A 22873-nucleotide genomic window follows, 5' to 3' on the forward strand; every position below is an offset into this window, starting at 1 on the left:
TTGCTTAGCGCTCTGCGTCTAATGCGATCTCGGGTGGAAGTTAAGCTCTCTTAAATTCTTCTTTTCCAACTCGAATTTTAGCTTAATCAAACTTGTACAGCCTCCTTCTTTAATTCGAAATTGTCCTTTTATCTGAGAATCTAGCGTTCCTCCTCCAGGCTCGGGGCTTCGCTCCCCAGAGGCAGTTATGGCTTCCCTCAGCCCGCTTCCCCCCCCGCCGTGCTCTTCGCTCCAAAACGGAGTTACCTGACGGCCGGGGATCAGCGTTTCGGCTCCACGGGAACCTCTGTATCCGTATCGTCCTGCAGATACTTTTCAGGGGTTCGCTGCGCCCTGCGACACCCCTATTTTCCCCCGGAGAGTTCGGGATCCTCCGCAACGAAGAGATCCCCGCCTGGCTCAGAGTCTCGCTAGACCGGAAGCCCCCTACCTTTGGGTTTCAATTCTCCTGAGTCATCTTTGAGGAAAAGGCGAGGGGCCAAATATGCCCCTGCTGCAGGAGCAGAAATGATTTTTGTCCTCCTGAAATGTAGGCAGTTGTACAAAGTCACATACATTGGTTTTCCCAGTTATGCCAATTGTTCTTCCCCACAGAGGAATGTGCACTTGGGCTGAAAATGTCCCACAGCTTTACAGTATGGAACATAACGCCTTGCAATAGTTGTTGCTATTTTATGAGAGCCCTTTTAGCTACACTTAAGAGGGGCCATGGCTTGAAGGAGTCAACCCATTTCAAAAACACTTCACCAAAAGATTTCTGAGCTATGTATTTTCAACTGCAAACATTTAATTAAAAGCCTTTTTTTTTTTTAAAGTGCCTTTCACTTCAGTGACTAAACTGGATTAAATCTAGTGTTCTGCTTTGTAGCTCTAAACAATGAAAGCCTGTCACATCTGAATCTGAGCATTCTTGGAATAATAACATTAGCATGTGGATTAGGATTTATTTTCCCCCTGCAATGTGCTTGGTTTACTGTTGACATATCTTCCTTACAAACTGACTGGCCTAACAGTCATTTGCTCTTCCCAGAAATCCCAGGGACTAGCAATCTCTAACAGAGGATTCCTAGCATGTCACCAAAATAAAATTCATTAAAAAAAAAAATCAATGGCATTTGAAAAAAACTTTTGCAGTGTATTTAAGCCACTCTGTCGTCCTTTGCTTATTTGCTCAATTATTTCATTTTAGCAATGGTGAGCAGACTCAGACTCAAAAGGAGCTCTTTGATTAATGTAAATGGGTAACACAAATGTTGCGATAATCTATTGCACTTCAAAAATATTAAGGTGATATCTTATGCAAGTATTTATAGTTCACTCTTCATTCAAGAGTCCCAGTGTAGCAAAGGGTAAATTAAAATCACAGTTAACAATAATAAATAAATAAATAAGCAAGCAAGCACCATACATTAATAACAATCACAAATTACGCAGGTGGGAGAAGCAAATAAGTGCATCTAAACCTGTCTTCTGAATGAAAATAATATACTGTCATGATTAACTCATGAAAGGAGGCCATTCTAAACCTGCAGGGCTACCACGGAGAAAGCGTTCTTCTGGACCCCTCGACTGCAAACTTCACTCTATGTGGGATCACCAAGAGAGACTCCTCTGTAGACTTTAACAAGTCGGCAGGCTGCATTTTTTAAGGTGGTTTAATTGAGATTGTATGCAAAACAAGCCTTACCATCACTACGGAGTACAAGGGGTGTGGGTGGGCCCTGCACACTTTGTTTGGCTTCTATGTTGGTTACAACACATGTGTAGTTGCCCACATCAGAAGGTTCCACTTTGGCGATGTATAGATTTCCTGTCTCTTGAGATACAAATCGACGACTGTCCTCCTGAACATATAAGGGATTATCATTGAAAATCCAAGCATAGGATAAATCTGGAAAACATCAAACACTTATTACACATATTTTCCTAGCAAAACTCTGATAGCACTATTGGAGGCAAACTGTGATTTCGGTTTTTGATAAAGTTAACTAACATAGAAAAGCAAGGCTCTAACGGTAAACCTTCAAGCAGTGTTTCATTCATCCTGATTCATTCATTGTCCTCTTTCTGTTCAAGTGGTTTTCTCCCCACTCTTTAAATGAAAATGAAATGCTGAAATAACACCACTCTCTTTGCCATTTGCCATTTGCAATGAGAGCACCTTAGGGTTAGGGAAACATGTAGATGCAGTGATGTCAACAGCAAATCATGGATAGCAGAACATTTTAAAATCCAGCCAGGGATCTAGGTGGCAGGAAGAACACCAGTTGACAGATACATACACCTGTTGAATGCAATATCAGTAATGATTTGAGCCACCAGAAATCACCCATTTTCATCTTCAACGGAACAGTTTTTAATGGAGATGAGTCACACACTAGAATGAATTGTCATCAAGTATAGCAGGTTCGAGAGAAGCAGCCCTGGGGATAATGTGGATAGCAGTGTGGAGGCAAGGAGCCTATGTGTTGGGCTACTTTAACAGCTTCCCTTTCTCGTTCTAAGTTGCTGGGTACGTTGCAGTGGAACACATTTTTATCAGATAGGAGGTACTGTATCCTCAACGGGTTAATATAATACTGTCAGTCCTTGGACACACGTACATCTGCAAGTACAGCTGATAATTATATGTAACAACTGATTCTGAATTAGTTCTAAGGAAGACAAATACAGCGAGTGGGTGGATTACATTACCCTTGAGAAAGCTCCAAACATTGTTTTCCAATTCTAAGTCTTCTGTCTTCAGACTGCTTTCTTTGGAATGACTTTATAAAGTCTGGCAAAACTCACCCTTCCCTTTCTTTCACTACTTCCTTTGGAAGGACTTCATCTAAGCAACTCAAGAGTAAAGGGTGTGTCTAGAGGAGGCAAACTTTTTCACTTCCTATCTTGGCTCATATGTGTGGGACAGGAAGTATAGGGATAGCAGTACTTAAAATTCAGGCCCAATGCAGTCGATTTAGAAAGGGGCCCACTTTTGATAGACCTTTGTCTGTACAGCACAGTTGCCTTAGATCATCATATGCAAATAGCAATGCCAATTTGCAAGTGAAAACAAAGGCAAACAAAAGTGGATGGTTTAGGCTCAGTATGCTGCCTCAATTAGCCGATAAAAGCCATTGCACTTGTGCGGACTCGGAAAACAGTGAACATACTTAACACTCAAAAAAGCAAAACAAATCCCAAGTATTACGTTCCGCGTGAAGGGTTCTCGCTGTCAGTGTGCCAACCACAGGTCGTTCCCCCATTAAGTTATGAAAACACTTGACCAGACTAGTAGGAAGAAAGAGCCCTTCAGAGTCTAAAACCAAAGAGGGCTCCCTGCCTAAATTAACCCCATCTTCTCCAGTTCTATCCAATGAGCTATGGATTGGTTTTTAAAACTTTGACCTGACAGACGACAGTCTGCATGGGCATTTTAAGTGGGTTTATACAGTACTTTTTAAAAAGGCTATCATAGGCATTCAGAGTCTGCACAACCACACAGGTGATGGTAGACATCCACAGACACCCTCTGCACTTCAAATACTTCCCACTTTGGGAGTTACACTTTTTTTATTTCCTTTGCACTACTGTGCTTTGAGGACCGACAATTCATATGCTAACTTTTCCTTTTCCTTTTTCCCCAGTAGCTGCTTCCTAGTGGGCGCTGGTAGCTCACCTCCTTTCTGATCCCCCAGCAGCTCTGATCTGCCTGACTCACTGCTCTTCTGTCCAGTGGCTTCTGTTCACCTGCTGTCGCAATTGTTCCTTCCTGCTGTCTGCAGTTTGACAGCTGACTGCTGAGCTCTTTCTATCGGGCTCCGGCAGTGGCAGGAGCGGCATGGAAATTGTATTTTTAATAAAACATAGTAAATCAGAAGTTTTGAAATCTAGCAGTTTAGCATCCCTTAATTAAATGTATAATTCATGAGCCGAGCGAAACTCTCTGCCAACTGATTCATTTCAAAACGTTGACTCTTTCCCCATTCCAGCTCCTTGCCATCATCAATGCCATTTTACAAACATTATTTATGTTCCAGTTGCAACATCAGCGTAGTATGATAATGAGTCTGTAAACACTAGTGGTTTCTCTGGAACTTTATGCTGACTTCCTATAATATTATGTGACTATAATTAGAAACAGCATGTCACTTGGGATCTATCAAAGATGCTTCCCTTCTGAAAGTATCCCTCCCCCTATAAGGTAGTTAGGAAGTTAATAAAATCTAGGGAGGGAAATGGAGTATGTGAAATATTGAAAAGGTGTGTTAGAGTAGGGATGGGGATAGCACAGGAAGCTGGCATCCTCAAAGAGGCATTATGTCTGAGAACAGAAACAAAATGAGGAAAGGCAGTGCTATTTTCCTAGAAAAAGACGTGTCGGAACTCACAATGAATGCCTCGTTTGTTCTCTTATAACAGCAATCGTACCCACCTAAGAGGTGCCGGAACTTAGTTCCGGCAAGTTCCAGCTGAAAATAAAAACCCAGAGGAAAGCCAAATTACATCCCCCCTTCTCAACACACACATGCCTCAGTTCTGCATGCACATCAACTCTGGCCAGTTCTTCCACCCATTCCTCCTGTCTGGGAGTCTGCAGCAATTTTAAATCTGCCTATTACAATCTATGGAGACCTCTGCATTCTGTCAATTTAAACTGACACATTAAAACCCATTGAATGCTCCAAAATGGCTGGTGGGGGATTAAAAAGTGATAAGAGGGTATTTGGGGTAAGTCACTTTCTCCCTCACCCCACCCCCTGGTCTGAAGAAAATGACAAGCACAATGATCAAGGGGCTGGAGCCACACCCCATTACAACAGTTGGGCTTTGTAGTTTAGAAAAAAATAGTGAGGGGGTAGCTGTTGTTGGAGGAACTGGACGTGGAGGAAGGGGTTAATTTCCTTCATGAGCACAAATCACTCCAAGGTTGAGATAAGCCAACAGGTGGATGGTCAGCAAAGCCAGCTGCAACAGCCCTGTGATGACTATATAAGTGATTAAGGCGTGTCAGTTTATCAATCCGGGGACTTGTGCTGTCTGTCAAGGTCAGTCTTGAGAAGTGAGCCAGAGTCTGTGTTATGTCTTGAACTGCTGGAACAACAGAAATACTTTATACTTGTCTGTATCAGTATCAGTATCTGTATCATCTGTATCTGTATCTGTATCTGTATATCTGTATCTGTATCTGTATCTGCAAAGCCTACAAGCTATATGTATATTTCAACTTTCAGAACTGTACTACTGAAGCCTTATATTCTGCAGCATGGTAATGGGCAGGTTCTCTAGTTCTGATCATAAACCTTATGCATACTGAATCTGCATGAGGATAAATCATGCCCCCATAATGTGTTGCACATTCATCAAATTACAGTATGCAAATACTTTTTAAAAAAAGCAATAAGAATGTTGTATACTACCTCCATAGTGTGGTGGAGGTCCACAGAGCAGAACGACTCCTTGTCCTTCTCTGACTGATACGGTGCTTCTTGCTTTGGTTTCAAAGTTTTCAAGATCTTAAAGAGAGAGAAATAATTAAAAATCTGTCAGGTATTTCTATTTCCAAACCATGGAGACCATTTTGCTGTTCATACTGGGAGGACTTTGGAGGAATAAGCATGGAAATGATTTGCCTAGGTCCTTATTGGCTCTTGGAAAGTTCCTGCTGTCTTGGTAAGCTTCATTTGAAGTATGCCAGCGCCACACTGGTAAGTTTCCTATTAGCTGAAATATATATACTGAGAGCTTGGCTTTTTACAATTTTTGTGTTCTCATCTCCTTGAAGATATTGTCTACTCAGAGGTGGCTGAATTGAACTGTAAGCAGTTTCAGTCTCATAAATACACTGTGCACCCTCTTATATATAGATTATAGCTATGTATTCATACAACAGTTAACATGTTTAAAGTTTATGCTCATCCATGTGGTTGTTTTTTCTATCGAAATATTTTTTTTTAAAGCATTTTATTATCCCTCTTCTTCTACCACCAGCTTTGAACATTCAGCCAGTTTTACAGGGGAAAATGCTAGTGCATTTCTCCTAGGCACACTGAAATCTGAGCAAGACCTCCCCCCTCCTTTTTACCATATTTTATTGAACTGATTGGTTCAAAATTGGGAAAGGAGTATGGCAAGGCTGTATATTGTCTCCCTGCTTATTTAACTTATATGCAGAATTCATCATGCGAAAGGCTGGGCTGGATGAATCCCAAGCCGGAATTAAGATTGCCGGAAGAAATATCAACAACCTCAGATATGCAAATGACACAACATTGATGGCAGAAAGTGAGGGGGAATTTAAGAACCTTTTAATGAGGGTGAAAGAGGAGAGCACAAAATATGGTCTGAAGCTCAACATCAAAAAAACGAAGATCATGGCCACTGGTCCCATCACCTCCTGGCAAATAGAAGGGGAAGAAATGGAGGCAGTGAGAGATTTTACTTTCTTGGGCTCCATGATCACTGCAGATGGTGACAGCAGTCACGAAATTAAAAGATGCCTGCTCCTTGGGAGAAAGGCGATGGCAAACCTAGGCAGCGTCTTAAAAAGCAGAGACATCACCTTGCCAACAAACGTCCGCATAGTTAAAGCCATGGTTTTCCCAGTAGTGATGTATGGAAGTGAGAGCTGGACCATAAAGAAGGCTGATCGCTGAAGAATTGATGCTTTTGAATTATGGTGCTGGAGGAGACTCTTGAGAGTCCCATGGACTGCAAGAAGATCAAACACATCCATTCTTAAGGAAATTAGCCCTGAGTGCTCACTGGAAGGACAGATCGTGAAGCTGAGGCTCCAATACTTTGGCCACCTCATGAGAAGAGAAGACTCCCTGGAAAAGACCCTGATGTGGGGAAAGATTGAGGGCACAAGGAGAAGGGGACGACAGAGGACTAGATGGTTGGACAGTGTTCTCGAAGCTACCAGCATGAGTTTGATCAAACTGCGGGAGGCAGTGGAAGACAGGAGTGCCTGGCGTGCTCTGGTCCATGAGGTCACAAAGAGTCGGACACGACTAAACGACTAAACAACAACAACAATTGACAAAGGAAACAACAATAACATTATTACGAACTCACCCCCCCCCCAAGTATAGAGACAGCGTTAAAGAATAGTACATTAGAATCAAGGTGTAAAGTGATGCCGTCCAGTGAGAATAAATCAAACAAATGTATTGTTCCACAGGGTCATGTGAGAAGGTGAAATATAGAAGCCATGTTCAATAGATTACACATATTCAAGTAAATTAAACCATGTCATACAGAGCGTTGTGGTGTCCCTCCCCCCAAAGTACAGTGTTCTCTTTGGGGTGCTGCTGGCTTATCCATAAGAATTATGTCCCATATCTCTACTACCATTCTTCATAAAGGTCTGTATTAAGAGTTCTCCAGTATCTGGCTAAAACAAGTTATGAGCCGTTAACAGGTGAACAATAAGATCTTTATTAGACAAACCTGATTCTCCCTTTTTATTCTCTGAGATACTAGTTTAGACCATACTAACTTCCTTCCCATAGCTTTTTGCCTGCCCTCAATGGAATACTTTACTCTTATGTTCAAGTTAAACAGAAATTGGAGAACAAAATGAAAGGATCAATAAAAGGTAAAGGGACCCCTGACCATTAGGTCCAGTCGCGGACGACTCTGGGGCTGCTGTGCTCATCTCGCTTTATTGGCCGAGGGAGCCGGCGTACAGCTTCCAGGTCATGTGGCCAGCATGACTACACCACTTCTGGCGAAACCAAAGCACCGCATGGAAACTCCATTTACCTTCCCGCCAGAGTAGTACCTATTTATCTACTTGCACTTTGACGCACTTTCGAACTGCTAGGTTGGCAGGAGCTGGGGCAGAGCAATGGGAGCTCACCCCTTTGCAGGGATTTGAACCACCGACCTTCTGATTGGCAAGCCCTAAGGATCAATATATTTTATTATAAATCTAAATTTCAAATAAGCAGATCTAATGGACCATATGGCCCATTTTAATCTTGAAGAAAATCAAAATACACTACTCCTATATGGAGTTGGACCCAGACTTTAGTTCTACTAATATCAACAGTACTTAGTCATACTCCATATAAGTATCAACAATCTGGATCCACAATAAAATAAAAGCAAAAACTAAGTGAAGGAAAAACTGGAGTAAATGTATAAACTCAAGTCAGACCAAGATAATGATGCAACTGATCAAACGTTTGGATGTGTCTAAAGATTAAAAGGAAATTTCCATTAAGGGAATAAATTGAACAGTGTTCATATAAAACAACTTTCTACAAAACAGGTAGAACAACACATGCTTACATTGTTTTGTTCTGGACTTCAAACTGGTACGGTTGCTCAAAAACAACTTCAGGGGGATGGATATGTGTGAAGTCTAATGAGGCTACATACTGACAGTAATTTCACAAGTCCCAGAATCACATGCCCATTGGCTGAACATGGGTCTAATTTATTGGATTGCTTTGGCTGCACACATCATGAAACAGGCATTGGTATTCCTCATGCTGGGACAATTGGGCTTCAATTTACTAACACAGGAAATACACCTAGAGACTGATCTTTTATTTTTATTTTCCTGCAAAAAAGAAAAGTATTCCATGCAGCTTGATATTTTAAAATAGAAAAAAAACCACTGTAGGTTAAGAGTATCAGAAGAAAGCAAATAATTAAGTAGTATTGACTTTTACAAAAATACAGCCACACTGAAAGATGTCCATTCCTATTACGCCCCCCCCCAACTAAAAATGTTTACTATGACATATCTGTTGCAAACAAAGTTGAAAGCCAGATTTGTAGCATATTGAAAATCATTAATCAGCTTTTTAATGGCCAAAGTGTTAATGATGTAATGGGCTCCTGAAAAAGCAAAAAAGAAAAAATCTACATGATCGTTTACAATCTCGTATTGTTATTGCATTACCTAAAATGATACTATTACATAACATTACATAAGCTATTAAAGCATAATGGTTTATTTTGTTGTTGTTATCAAGGAGTGTGGAGCAGAGATCAGGTGTTCGGAGTGGATTGCAATTGCTAATAGACATTTAAGGAACGCCAGCTCTATTTCACAGATGGTATATTTGCTAACTGTGCTTTCCACAGAAATCTATGAATAAGTTATCACCTGACTCTCCATAATTCTCCTTTTCCTCTGCCTGCATTTGTCTTACACTGTGAGCATCGACTTTGCTCACATTGCATTTTGCTGTCGGCTGCAATTCTGTTCCAATTGCCCCTTCCTCTCTTTCCCTGGCAATCCTCTTTGATCATTGCATTCTGGCATGTGGCTATTGGCAGGGCGCTGGCTAATCAGTCAAATCTGTAACGGTATCATGTAGACTGAGCAGAATGCTCAGGTGCGAATGTGATCCTTCCACGTATGGCATGGCGATGCCAGGGCTCAGCTGCACAGGGTGGCAAGTCATCACCATCTGAGGAAAGCATTCGCAGACCACAGCAAGCACAAGATATGCTTATGGCAGGGAAAACATATGTTTCCTTGTGTTAACCAAATTAGATTATCGCAAGAACATTACTGATATACACTGAACCATATGGGGACAATGCTAGAGAAGGCTGGGAAGCAAGTTGAAAGAACAAGCAAGTTGTTCGGCTGGTGTAATTGAATCTTGCCAACTCTGGAAATTTCACTCAGGGCTTTCATGATGAACATTGCTTTTCTTAAAACAATACGACGGCTTTCCAATCAGAGACAGGCGCAGCCAGAGTTGACAAAGAACATAAGCCAGCGTTCTGGATGCTAACAACAGTTGAGCCCCATTCAGACCTCCCTCGGAAAGCAGGGAGAAGAGACACAGGTGGTGAGAGAGTGCAGTTAGGCTGCAAATGCATTACTAGTTTAAAATGCAGCTTGCTTGTTATTTTACACAACGTGTATCAAAGCTGGGTTGGGGGGAAATGCATTGAAATGAAGTATTTTGTAATAAACGGCAGGATAGGTGTGGATTGAGTCTCACATTGTTTGCACACTGCTTCTTGAACCAGAGCTGGGAGTACACTGGTTTCAGAGCCAACAGGAGTGTTTACACAGTTTTAGAGCCACCACCCCTTCACTCCTTGCATCTCAATGCAAGAAGATCCAAAGCAGAGCTGGCAAGTGTGCAATGAGTTAGGCATGGGGTTTGAATGTGTGCTTCTGTCCTCTCCACGCACCATACACTTTTATCTGAACATGGATTTAGAGATGGGGGTTGTAAGCTCTTTCCTGGCACCTGAAAATTGCCACGAAGACGTCAGATTTGCCACTGGCGCAAAGCTACGGACTTTAGACCCATACCCGTTTTATAGGATGGGGATTGTCCCGGGCCTTCTACCTGGAGAGGTGGGGTGCATTATTATTGATCATCAATATTGATCAGTTAACACTGCTGCATTGCTGCCTGCTTCATCACCCCCACTCAGATCCCACTCCATAAATCTCATGGGGAGGATTTCAAAACAAACTGCCACACTAGCATCCTTTTCTCACAAATAAACATACCTTAGAAGCACAGTGAGTGCATCACAAACCAGATTTAATGTTTTAGAAGTGGAATCAGTAACTCTCAAACCTTGCCATTTATGTGTCCCCCCCTTTTCTTTTTGTTACCAAGGAGTGCCTTTCTCCCTTTGCTTTGAGGAGTCACTTCTTAGATACTACAGAGGGATGTGATGGATCTAAGACTACTACAAATAAGATTTTGAAGATCAGTTTATAATAAGGTACTTGTTGAAGCTTTCAGAAATGTTACTATAGCTTCTTGCTTAATCTAACTCTTCTCATTCCAAAGTGCGAAGGAGAAAGAGCATTCTCCAAATTACCCTTTATTAAAAATAAATCATGGCGAACAATGCTGCCATTGAGACTGACATCTTTATCTGGTCTCTCTATAGAATGGGATCTTCGGAGAGAAATTACTTTTGATAAGCGCATAGCTGGATATGCTGCTTAAAAATTGAAAAATGCCTAATGTTAGTCATATGCATTCATTTCAGTGGGCCTACTCTGAATATGACTTAGTTGGGTATCACCCAATATAACATTTACAATAACCTGAACACAGTTTGTCATTATGTGTGTGGGGGTTTTTTAACCTTCAATTTTCTCCCCATCTACATAAAAATGTCGAGCCATCATTGTGAAGCCTCCATTAGAGGACTTGTAGTGTTGCATCACGGGACGCGGGTGGCGCTGTGGGTAAAAGCCTCAGCGCCTAGGGCTTGCCGATCGAAAGGTCAGCGGTTCGAATCCCTGCGGCGGGGTGCGCTCCCGTTGCTCGGTCCCAGTGCCTGCCAACCTAGCAGTTCGAAAGCACCTCCGGGTGCAAGTAGATAAATAGGGACCGCTTTCTAGCGGGAAGGTAAACGGCGTTTCCGTGTGCAGCTCTGGCTCGCCAGAGCAGCGATGTCACGCTGGCCACGTGACCCGGAAGTGTCTCCGGACAGCGCTGGCCCCTGGCCTCTTGAGTGAGATGGGCGCACAACCCCAGAGTCTGGCAAGACTGGCCCGTACGGGCAGGGGTACCTTTACCTTTACCTTTAGTGTTGCATCACAATCCTGGATTTGCATGAAGTTGGGTGGAGGAGAGGGGAGCAAAAGAGGAGGAAGATTGTGCAACAGCAGCAGCCAAGGCATGAGAATATGAAAGAAAGGACACTGGCAGTGGGAAAGGGCGGGGGAGATTAAAACAACAGCAGAAGTTTTAGTAAAGCAGGTATGGGGGAAGCTGAGGGGAGGAAACAGCGATTCTAAACAACAGCAGAGGTTTGAGTAAAGTACCTTCATACAATGAAACATTTGAGGGCTTCACATCCTTTTTCACTCTCACATGAGGCAGCTGAGGGAGAACTTTGAGTCAAGGAGTGGTGGAGACCAACAGAGAGGGAAATTGTGGTTTAAAACAACAGCAAGGTTTGAAGAAAGCAGGAATGGAAGGAAACTGAATTGGGAAAAGTGGTGATATTTTTAAAAATGGCAGAGGTTTGAATAGAGTTTAAACATGGTATGAGTACACTGAAATGGGAGCTAAAGAAATACAGTAATGTTGTGTTATTTCTCATTGTTAAAATTGGTTTGATTTTTTAAAAATCCTCAGTGTTACACCATCTCTGCTTTACTCAAACTTTTGCCATTGTTGAAAGGCACAATTTGCTGCAGAATAGACAAGAGATGTGGCTTCAGAAATGGGGTTGTAAAGATGAAAAGTGTGCTTAGTAGTTGCATGGTGTGAGAAGGGGAAACCTTCTGGGATTAAAGTTGAGGGGGGAGAGTGGCAGAGGACTGTTAAATAGGATGAGCAGCGACACAGATCCTGACCCCTCAAAACGTTACCCCAAGTTCTGCTTGCCCTTTTTGAAGCATTTTTGCTTCAGCCCCACTGCCCTTCAAGTGATTGCAGTAAGGACCATTTGAAGGTGCAGCACAACCTTGTGGACAACTGAATGCCACACTTACAATTTGGCATCTGAAAGGAAGAATGAGAATATAGACTCTTGTGAATATTTGTATGCATATGTATACGCGAGAAATGAAGCACACATGAGCCTTGCATTTTGTTTTATTTTAAAGGGCACGCAGTTTAAAACTGGCAATGGAGCCCTCCCATTAAAAGGGTTTCTTGTGCTAAACGTAAATATTCAAAACAGCAACACTTTAATAAAAGAAATGGCAACAGTAGTAAAGTGAGAAAATAATCAACAATTGGAAGCACTCTAATTGCCTTGAACTGTAATTATCAAAAGATGGGCAAATCCTCAGTGATTGCTGAGGTGTTTGGTTAAGGTGATAAACAACTGTATCCCAAGAAATGCTCTAATGTAACGTAAACAGACATTTTCCTTTTCTCTGTGATGGTTCCATTAGTGTTAATGGGAATAAGAATCTGCCACAGAATAGAGAATATATCTTTTCTACCTCCCCATCCTCAGCACCAGGAGTTTATCATTCAGTCTTAATTGGATGACAAAACATTAAAACGATAAAACAAAGTCTGTTTGCTTTTAATTTGGAAGAGTAATTTTTTCATACTGCCTATTAGCAACAACTTTCTTCTACTAAGACATGGGTGGAGAATCTCTGGCTCTCCAGATATTGCTGGCTTGGAACTCCCATACCTATGACCATTGACTGTGCTGTAACAAAAGTAGTCATAAACCATAAATAAAACTGTAAAAGTACTCAAATTGAACAATTTGCACATAAATCATGGTAAGATCTAAAATATAGAGGCAAAAATTAATCTCAATAACAGCAAGAACAGCTCCTCTCCCTCCTGGCAGCAAACCCTGCTAAAAAATACCCTAGCCCAAGATACAGCAGCCTCAACTTTTGTAGCTGGAGTCATTCATGGCCCTAGCCTTTCAGGTGAGGTGGGAAAATGCCTACAAGGCAGGGAGGAGGTCTTCTGGGATTCACAGCCAAGATGGTCTCTGGCATAAGGTACCTTACCCAGGACCTCCTCAAACTTGGTGCCAGCCTAGCAGAAATGAAAAAGGAGCTTGAGATGATCACCACCTTCAGTGGTGCCCTCAAAAGAGCCTCCTCTCTAAGATCAGTGACTACCAATCGTTTCACTGGTTGAAAACTTGGTTAGGAGATATTATGTGGGACAGAAATGGATTTGTGGGAATACATGGTCAGGGTTGACCCAGGACACTTTTCCACTTCAGGCAAAAACCCCAGTGCCACCGCCCCACCCTTGGCACCACTTTTTATGCTGCACTGAGAACCTTGGGTGTAGGGGCATTTAAAGATAGTAATGGTTGATTCAAATAGATGATGACAGAATCAACAGAACCAAGCTATATGCAGGGTGCAATTCCCATTGTGACGTTTTAAAATTAATGAAATAAATATGTTAACTTATTTTAGGAAGGACTATTAGATAGCCATGTCTTCCTAAATACCAAACAAAGATATAACAACATCCTAATACATGTTATGGATAATTAGGGGAAGGCAAAATTCATCACCTTGCATAATTACTAACAGTTCTTTGGAATTAATGCAATTTCATGCTTTCTTGAACTTTTGATTCCATCCCACAAATGTTTTGTCATTATATAATCTTAAATATTACTGTTGTAATTATAGTCCATTATTGAATAATGGAGGGGGGGGGGAGCATTAGGAGCAGAGACACTTTTCAAGCTAGAGACATCTCCTAAAGGGAATGGGGGTTGGGATGGGGGAGATCAATTCCTTTGAAGAAGCTCTGCTTTATGCAATGTGATTTATTACAGCACAATGACTAATGCAACTGGTTATGATGGATCACAATGCAGCTCTTCACCCAAGCAAATATAACAGGAAATTATGAACTTAGCCGTTTTCAAAGTGCACCCATTGTTAAGATTTGCATAAGTAACTGCACCGTCTGTGTTCAGGAGATTAACAATTTGTTACCTATATTACCCTGTGATGCTAATTACACACAAATGCTTTCCAGTCAAGGGAGAACTTCTTTTCTGTCATGCTTCTTTTGTTTCCTGACTTGTTTCTTAAGGCTACTTCCCTGTCTTGTGTTTACTAATATGCCTGGATTTACAGGTGAGCAATTGAAGCAATTGCAAGGGGCCCAGATTCTGAAATTTCTATTTTTATTTTATTTTTTACAAAGAAAGTTAGAAATAGAAATGTGCAGAGAAATGGCCCAGCCTACCTTTTCCTGCCTTTCACTGTTTTAAGCCAATGAGTGAAGTCCTAAGTTGTGATTGATGAGTGAGTTATTTTACCCAACAGGATTTGGGAATTTCTGGGTCCTAAAAAGCTGCTTTCTATTTTCTTTCTGTGATCTTTCTAGCACATTTTCTAGTCTGGGGAATCTTTGTTGTTTTTCCATAGCTTGCAGGAGGGGGCAGCTGGTTAGGAGGAAAATGGGTACATTTGTAATATAGCGCAGACTTACTTTTCCTAATGGCTTTGGAAAACTCTTTCCCTGCCCTCCACCCAAAGTAATTGAATAAATGGAATACAAGTTTGAAGTTTTGGAAATAGGAAGTGATTTATAGTGATCTGTGTGAATGAATAAAATAGTTTGGCTAAGTATGATCTGAATAGGGTTAGACTTTAGATGTTCAGGTTCAGGTTTGATTTTTGTGGAAAGTGACAATTTCCCACAGAGGTACGTAGGGAAAAAAGACAGCTAATTTTAAAGGTTCATTGTTTTATCACTGCTTATTATTTTCCTTATTACTGATCTGTATAGGCCACTGTGGAAGCCTGGAAGAAAATTTTTTTGTTTTCTCGTCAGTTGTATAGCATGCAAAATGACAATATTGCTGCTTCAGGGTAATGGACTTTGCTTGGTTTCTTGAAGCAGTGTGTGTGTGTGCATACCCTCAACATTTTACTGATGAAAATATGGAATAATAATATTTATACCCTGCCCATCTGGCTGGGTTTCCCCATTCACTCTGGGTGGCTGCCAACAGAATATTATTAATAATAAAGCAATAAAACATCAAACATTAAAAACTTCCCTAAACAGGGCTGCCTTCAGATGTCTTCTAAAAGTCAGATAGTTGTTTATTTCCTTGACATCTGATGGGGGGGTGTTCCACAGGGCGGGTGCCACTACTGAGAATGCTCTTTGTCTGGTTCCTTGTAGCTTCACTTTTCACAGTGAGGGAACCGCTAGAAGGCCCTCGGAGCTGGGCCTCAGTGTCCGGGTTGGACAATGGGGGTGGAGACACTCCTTCAGGTATACTGGGCTGAGGCTGTTTTGGGTTTTAAAAGTCAGCACCAACACTTTGATTTGTGCTCGGAAATGTACTGGGAGCAAATGTAGGTCTTTTAGGACCATGTTATATCATAACAACAACAACAACACCCCACTCTGGGTGGCTTCCAGCATATGTAAAACGAAATAAAACATTAAACATTAAAAAACCCTTTTGCTATACAGAGCTGCCTTCAAATGTTTTCTAAAGGTTCTACAGTTACTTATCTCCTTGGCTCAAGGGTCACACAACTCCATACACTCCAACATTTCTCTGATGAAAATAGGGACATCCTAAGGAAAAGCAGGACATTCCGGGATCAAATCAGAAAGTGGGATGGCTTCTATAAATCTGGGACTGTCCCTGGAAAATGATACTAGTAGCCTGACTACAATTTTTCTGCCTCCACAATGCCCCAGAACTACCATGGTTCCAGGTCATGTTGAAGGGGCTCCACATACAAAATGGTGGTGAATATTGAAAGGAAATTCTACAAAGTGACCTTTTTGTTCTAGAGGAGGTAATAAAAAGCAGAAACAAAAACAGCACAACACATTTTTATTTTTATTTTGCAAAAAAATGTATTCTGAGCAATTTTAGCTCAGCTCTACTCTAAGCCTCTGGAGTTGAAAGCAATGGGCTATGGAATAATTTCTCCTATTTTAAATGCAGATTCCTGGCATGTACATTAATGACACATACCAAGGAGTATTTCCACTGTATTTCCACTGAATCCTGCTTTAATATTTAATAAGCTGTAGGCCATATAGGTCCTTTGATTTATTAGCATAGCTTCAATACATTGATTTAGGTCCAAGTCTAACAAATTGCTGTATCCCCCTCTGCCCCTTATTTCATCAGTATCCATGAAATCCAAGGGATTTCAGTGTCAAGCTTTGCACCGATAAAGCCAGCCTTGCTCCATGTTTTTTTACGATGACAGGATAACAAAGAATATCACAGTATATGTAGAAAATCCGTGTAGTCAGTGAGGCCTAATGGTAACTACTCAAGGATTCTGAAGGTGTTAGCTGGTGAAAGCTGAAAAGCCTAGGGAAGAGTGAATATATTATCTAGGCTTTAAAAATGAAAGGGAGAAGACTCAAGGAATTACAGACTGATTAGCTGTTCTTCAATACCAGAGACAAAATTAGACCAAATCATACACACTATTTGGTTTTTAACCACTAAAAGAAAATCTGGGTGATGAGTAGTAATCAACATGGATTTGTTAGGAACAATCAGGGCAAACCAAAATAGTTTTATTCTTTTATGAAACTTCCTTCTGTGAGGCTTTAAAATACTCCTAAATGACAAGCTCCCGCAAATGATTGAGCAATGTCTATAATAAGATGCTTTCTATGGCACTGATACACACGTGATAGGAAAGTTATATTCAAAGACCAACAATTAACACATCATCATGAAAATTCAAAGAATGATCAACTGGAATCTCCGTTGTTGCTCAGTGCTTTCACCAATTGACATGTCTCAAAAAATCCTGAGGGAGCCTCAGCTGTGGAGCGTTGGAAATAGGGTAATGGGTAGGAGATCTTATCAAGCAAGACAATAATACTACTTACAGGAACATGTGTAAATTCCTCCACTTGGTGTGAAACTAAATGTTACAAGTTTGCTCACTGTGTCCGAGGGCTGCAGTGAGCAGTGGAGAAATGCTGAAGGATGACCAGCTCAGTGTTAAGAGCACACACCTTGCATTCAGAAGCAGTGGCGTAGCATGTGGGGGCCCACAGGGGCAGTTGTCCTGGGCACAAAAAGATTGTTAGGAGGGAAGGAGGAGGGATCTTGAAGTATGGGAAGTCAGCTAAATAATTATAATAATTTATAATTAGGCATAACATTGAGATTTGATTATTGGATAATTTATATAATTTGGAATATATAATTTTGTTTGATTGGAAAATTTTAATAAATTTTATTTTTCAAAAAAATTGTTAGGAGCGCAAAATTTCAACACCTGTGCTGCCTCAGTACAGCTACACACTTCCATTGCAGTGCTCTGTTGAAAATGGCTTTTCCATGCGAACAGCATGGAAAGCAACCTTTACAGACAATGGAACAACTCTTCTTTTCTTACCTATGTGGCTATGCTCTCCTGGGTAACATGAACACCTTAGGTAGTTGAATATGCATGCATACTCCATCTGTTTTCTTTCCTCCAGTTTTCCTTCCTCCCCGCCTCCCATGCAACTCATGTTACACCACTGTCAAGGTCAAGATTTCAATGCCTAGAATGTCCTAGGAAATATCCCTGTCTGGAACCATGAAGAGCCACTGCAGTGCAAATTTCCTGGTCAATTTACCTTCATTCCAACATAACTCAATAATAATTTCTATATTCTTTGGTCACTATGCATACTGTCCAGCAGTCCATTTGGAATGTGCATGCCTCACATTTTTGTATATTCTCTAGGCCCTGGAAAACGTGCATATCATGATAGGTTTTGTTAAGCTTCCCCCATCCTACAGTCCTCCCTCCCTGTGTTTCTCCGTAGACTAGCAGGAAGGGATATCATAAATCACATGAAATTAGACAATGGGATGCATGTGGCTTGTAGGTGACAGGTTGCTCATCTCTGACAGGAACAAAGGGTATGCTTATTGGAGAGCATGCATATTGCCTTGAGAATGTACAAGCATGCAGCTGAGCTATTAGGATTCTATTAACTGGGAAATGTGCACATTTCCCTCTTCATTGGCAGATTATGTACACACTGGGCTAGATGGACTTGGTAGAAACCATAAAGTATGTTTCAAAGTTTCTTTCCACCCACCTACGCAATGATCCATAATAGTAGAAGTAAAACTGAAAATGGGTTTCAAGCCTGTTTCAGTTGCATAGCAGACAGACATGCTGCAGAAATTGGGGGCAGATGAAGGAGCTTGCCAGTTTCACAACTGTTCTTTGCTGGTTTGGTGTTCTTTGAGTTTCTCCACACACTATCCAAATCAACAGGCCAAGAGCCTGCACATCCAGCAGCTGATGATTGTCATGATCTTGGAGTCCAACTTCCCCTCTTGAGGGGACAAAGTGGGGAACTTGGAGGAAGAATCAGAGAGTGAAGAGGAATTGTCCACGCATTCAACCACATCGTCCCTACTGCACCAAGAGCTCCAGCACAGGCGGTCAGTCTTTTAGCAGCAGTCCGGCAGAAGGAGATTGCATTGCCACTCCAGTTTTGAAGCTCCAATGAAACCACTGCCTCCTCAACACTGTAAGAGTTGAGAGCCACTGAATTAGGCAGGTCCCCTTTAACTATAGGAATTTCTGCTGCTGGGAGTGAAACTAACTACCCAGATTAAGCTGCAGCCTTATCTGAGGCTCAGTCTAGGACATGCTAAACTTGCATCCTTCATAGAGCTAACTACCAACATGGTACATCTTGCCTGCCTATTAGAGTCATCACAAAGAGCAGCACACAGTTGTTCCTCTACCTCTTGATGGAAACTAAATGAGAAAGTGGCAGACATGAGCAAAATGCAGGATACCTCAAGACCAGCTGTATGGCAACATCTACACAGGTGATCAGGCTTGGCAGATTACTGTGGCATCCCTGGTTGCACCCCAGAAGCATTTGGACACTGATTTCTGTTGCTGTTTTGGAAGATTGAGATCTGGGAATGCAATGACCTCTTCCATCTTCCTCAGCAGCAACAAGAAATACCTGCAATAATGTGTGAGGCTCCTTCACTGGATCATGGCCTACACAAAAATGTGCTGTTCCTGCTTACTTTTGCAAGAGGAGTGTTCCTGATGAAACCTTGCTGTTAAATATGTTATTACAGGAAAGCTTCTGTTAAATATATTTATATATGATTGTAGAGTAGCAGACCCATCTAACTTTCAAATATATATATTTTTAAATCTATTGCTATCTATTGATTTTTCCTTTTTTAAACAAACCTTTCCAATCTTTTGTCTGAATTGTACCAAAAATAAAATGAAAAGCTCTGGTGGATATGGTGGAAATTACATTCAATAATTTATTGGAACCTTGGACAGTAAAGGGAACTTTACCAACACTGCAAATAAAGAGACTGGCTTTAACCTTCAAAAATATTAAATTTTATCAATAAAAATCTAACTGCTTTGAGACCTTTATCTGTTTTCTTCCTAACAATATCTCGCTAACACGTATTGCTTTTCTAAGAGCACTTTCTGGAGGTTGTATATGACTGTATTATATTTGAATGTTACATGTAGAATACATGTTATATCACTCACAAAAAAGGCCTCAAGGACAGTCCATGCTAGGGCTGTCTTACGTCCGGATTTTCCCAGACATTGCTGGGATTTCAAAAGCAGAATTGACATCTGGGGGAATTTCCAAAAGGTAGCGCTTTGTCCTGGATTTTAGGCAAGTCAATCAAAAAATTGCATTTTTCTCAGTGTTTTTGTAAAGGAAAATGCTCAACAATGTCAGGGATTGTCTTTAAAAAGCTCAACAAGGTTGAGGTATTCCTAAGAAAAGCTCAACAACTTTTGGGGTGTCCTGGTTTTTAACTTTTTGAAATATGGCAACCCTAGCCCATGCCATCTTGCTGTCTGAGGTGACGGAGAAGACGGTGTCCCTCATCACAGCCAATTGGACTGGCAGTTTAATCTTATTTCAACACTAGAGATGGGAGAGCTACTTCCAGTGCACCTAGGGAAAGTAAGCTAACTTGCACCCCAGGCACGCTGTATGGTATAAACAGCTTTGTTGTCCAACATTGTCCTCACTGCTGCTTCTGCACCACAGTGTTGGCTCCCTCACTCTGCTTGATGGGAGGGCCAGCAACGAAAACTGAAACTTAAGTAGGGCACCCCAAATTACATTGGGATGAAGTTCGTCCATGGTGAAGACTTCATTCTTTTTTTATTTATCATGTTTACATTTAGTGTTTCCCCCTGCATGTTGTAATGTTCTGCATGCACCACTTCCTAATCTGAGGTAAAATTTCATATGAAAATTTAAAATGTTGTCAAATTATTCATGTTTGTTAAAGAGGGATATTATGGAAGGAGGCATATATATATCTGAATCTGATTTATCGGACCAGGAAGCGCTGTAGCTCAAAGATTGTGAGCTGACTTGGCTGTGGCTCACTTGGATAGTGGATGCGATTGTTGGAAAACCCAGGAACAGGAGTTAAAGACACCCCAAATTATTGATTCTGCTCTGCAAATGGCTGGCTGTAAATAAACAAGCAGGAGTGGTCCAAGTCATTTTGCCACCTGAGACAGAATGATGTTAAAGTGAACAGTACCCCTGAAATAAAGTGACTAGTGTTTGGCCAATTATTCAGTTTCAGAGTAAGGATTTGAACCTGACTACTCAACATCCAACACCTTGACATTTTCATAGGAGGACTGGAATCAGGATATGTACATAACAAATTAAAACAAATGGATGGATGGATGGATGCTTCTTCATTTCCCTTTCCAAATTCCCCAACCACATCCAATTGTCCTGATGGGACTTTACCAGTAAAGATCAGTATACAAACTCTTGTAGAGCATTAGCTTACCATGACTGTGATAGCACAACTTCCCTACATACATGGGATCTTTAAATTGCGATGAAATAACAGCACTAACAGTAATTCCAGACCAGAACTGGTGTGTAACACAGCAGGATACCATCTGGACCAGAGACAGAGAAGCCAAGAGGAAAGAAACTCATGCATCCTCAGCTTTTGTACATATCTGATCTGATTTAGCTGCATTGATTTTCCCATTTTCTGCTTCCAAACATATGCTACAAGTTTTAAAAAAAACCAGGGTTGTGACATTCGGAGCTATGCTGTATTGCTTTCTGGTGCTCATGCAATTTGTGTGCACTCAAAGGTAAACAACATGATGAAATAATCAGGGGGAAAGTGAGCTTTTATGTTTGCTGAACAATTCAAAAGCTCCATCTCTGCACATACACATTTATTCAGTACTTCTACATTGCCTGGCCTATGATTCAGCATCAACTGCAACAGCCTATCAAGTGACTTGTCCAACTGTGGATTGACCAGATTTTACACTCTCAAATTCACTTGGCTATTGGAATGCAACTCCCACTAAAAAGCAATGGTAAAAATGTGTATTTTACTTCAATATTTCAGTAAAACATGTGTAAAAAATAACTATGATTTAAGTGTACTTTTTGTGTATTCTTTTAAAAAAATCCACGAAAAATGGGACAGGACAGACCAAGGACTGGAAAGTGAAGCTGAAATGGAATAGAATTATGCTGCTCAGTACCTCCCTAGTCTCCTGTGATATATTTCTACACTCCGGGAGAGACTTGGGACTCCTACACGCTTGGAGGCTGCATGTTGCTCTGCTACAAGACCAGGCCTGATACTTGGAGGTGTACTGGACCCAAGGACAGGAGTTTTGGTTGCCTAGAAAATTCCAAAGGTTATGGCTAAACATAACAATTAAAATATCACTCAGTATCTGGGGCCACTAGTACCCACAATGAGAGCCAATGGAGTGGTTAGAGTGTTGGACTAGGACCTGGGAGACAAAGTTTAAAATCAGCACTCAGCCATAAAGTTGACTTGGGCCATTCTCCATGTCCATGGCTTCTGGATGTTGTGAGGGTAGAATGGGGAAGCAGGAAGCTTGTATGCCACCTTGACCTCTTCAGAGGAAAGGTAGGACCCTTTTGGCAGTCCCTCCACCCTCAGAGACTCAAGGGGTGGGTGGCCCAGAACAGAGCATTCTCTGTGGTGGTCCCAAAGCTTTGGGACTCCTTCCCCACAGAGGTGCATCTGGTGACCTCATTGTACAGCTTCCTGAGTATGTTGAAGACACTTGAGGTGTGCAGTTGTACCTTGGTTCTTGAACAGAATGCATTCTGGGAGTTTGTTCGACTCCCAGAACCATTCAAAACCAAGGCGTGGCTTCTGTTTGGCTGCATCCTGCAGCCAATTGGAAGCATCCTACAGCCAATTGGAAGCATCCTGCAGCCAATTGGAAGCCGTGGCGGACCTTCGGCTTCCAAAAATCATTCGAAAACCAGAATACTCACTTCTGGGTTTTGACCGTTCAGGAGCCAAGGCATTTGAGATTCAAGATACGACTATATATATTCTAGGACCCATCTTATTTTTATGACTGTAACTTGTTTTAAACTGTTTTCTATGCTATTTTAATGCCCTGGAACATTTG

At 41.4% G+C, this 22873-nt stretch overlaps 1 protein-coding gene across 7 annotated transcripts in view; it reads right to left on the reverse strand.

Annotated features, from left to right (window-relative positions):
- Positions 1 to 22873, reverse strand: part of CNTN6 (contactin 6) — a 196966-nt gene that overhangs the window by 81818 nt on the left and 92275 nt on the right. For 6 of the 7 annotated variants that reach the window (XR_014165831.1, XM_081901481.1, XM_081901480.1 and 3 more), the window contains exons 5-6: positions 5403 to 5498; positions 1688 to 1891 (exon numbers count right to left, since the gene is read on the reverse strand). Coding sequence is in view for 6 of the 7 variants with exons in the window: in XM_081901481.1 (XP_081757607.1) it covers positions 1688 to 1891; positions 5403 to 5498 (300 nt within the window). In the remaining variant the exon portion in view is untranslated. The remainder of the gene's footprint in view (positions 1 to 1687; positions 1892 to 5402; positions 5499 to 22873) is intronic. The other variant, XM_081901484.1, reaches the window with a different exon arrangement.

Source organism: Podarcis melisellensis, assembly GCF_964234715.1.
Source record: "Podarcis melisellensis genome assembly, chromosome: 2".
In the NCBI taxonomy this organism is placed as follows: domain Eukaryota; kingdom Metazoa; phylum Chordata; class Lepidosauria; order Squamata; family Lacertidae; genus Podarcis; species Podarcis melisellensis.